This window comes from Pygoscelis adeliae, unplaced genomic scaffold (assembly GCF_000699105.1).
Source record: "Pygoscelis adeliae isolate BGI_AS28 unplaced genomic scaffold, ASM69910v1 C9980545, whole genome shotgun sequence".
Taxonomy (NCBI): Eukaryota; Metazoa; Chordata; class Aves; order Sphenisciformes; family Spheniscidae; genus Pygoscelis; species Pygoscelis adeliae.
The window spans coordinates 1-275 of record NW_008815818.1 but is presented as its reverse complement, the minus strand read 5'-3'; the positions used below and the strand labels follow the sequence as shown (position 1 = coordinate 275).

Here is a 275-nt window from a genome sequence, read left to right as displayed (position 1 = left end):
AGTCATGCGCTTCTCTTTCTGTCTCCTGTTACAAAACCACACTCTCACCACCTCCTTCTCCAGCTGTAGGCTGTCCGCGAGCGAGGTGATCTCCTGGGCGGAGGGCTTGGGGCACTTGAGGAAGTGGCTCTCCAGCGCGCCCTTGACGCTCACCTCGATGGAGGTGCGCTTTTTCCGCTTGCGGCCCTGCGCCGCGATCTTGTCTATGCTGGTGGGGCTGCCCGAGGAGGAGTCCGCCTCCTCCAACCACTTGTTCAACAAAGGCTTCAGCTTGC

At 60.4% G+C, this 275-nt stretch overlaps 1 protein-coding gene across 1 annotated transcript; it reads right to left on the bottom strand.

The window, feature by feature from the left end:
• Nucleotides 1-3: 3 nt before the first annotated feature.
• On the bottom strand, nucleotides 4-270 carry LOC103925728 (POU domain, class 3, transcription factor 3-like; the record flags this gene model as incomplete). Its single annotated transcript, XM_009334526.1, has 1 exon — nucleotides 4-270. A coding segment is annotated over one exon (267 nt), but the record flags the coding sequence as incomplete, so codon positions are not given.
• Between the last annotated feature and the right edge of the window lie 5 nt (nucleotides 271-275).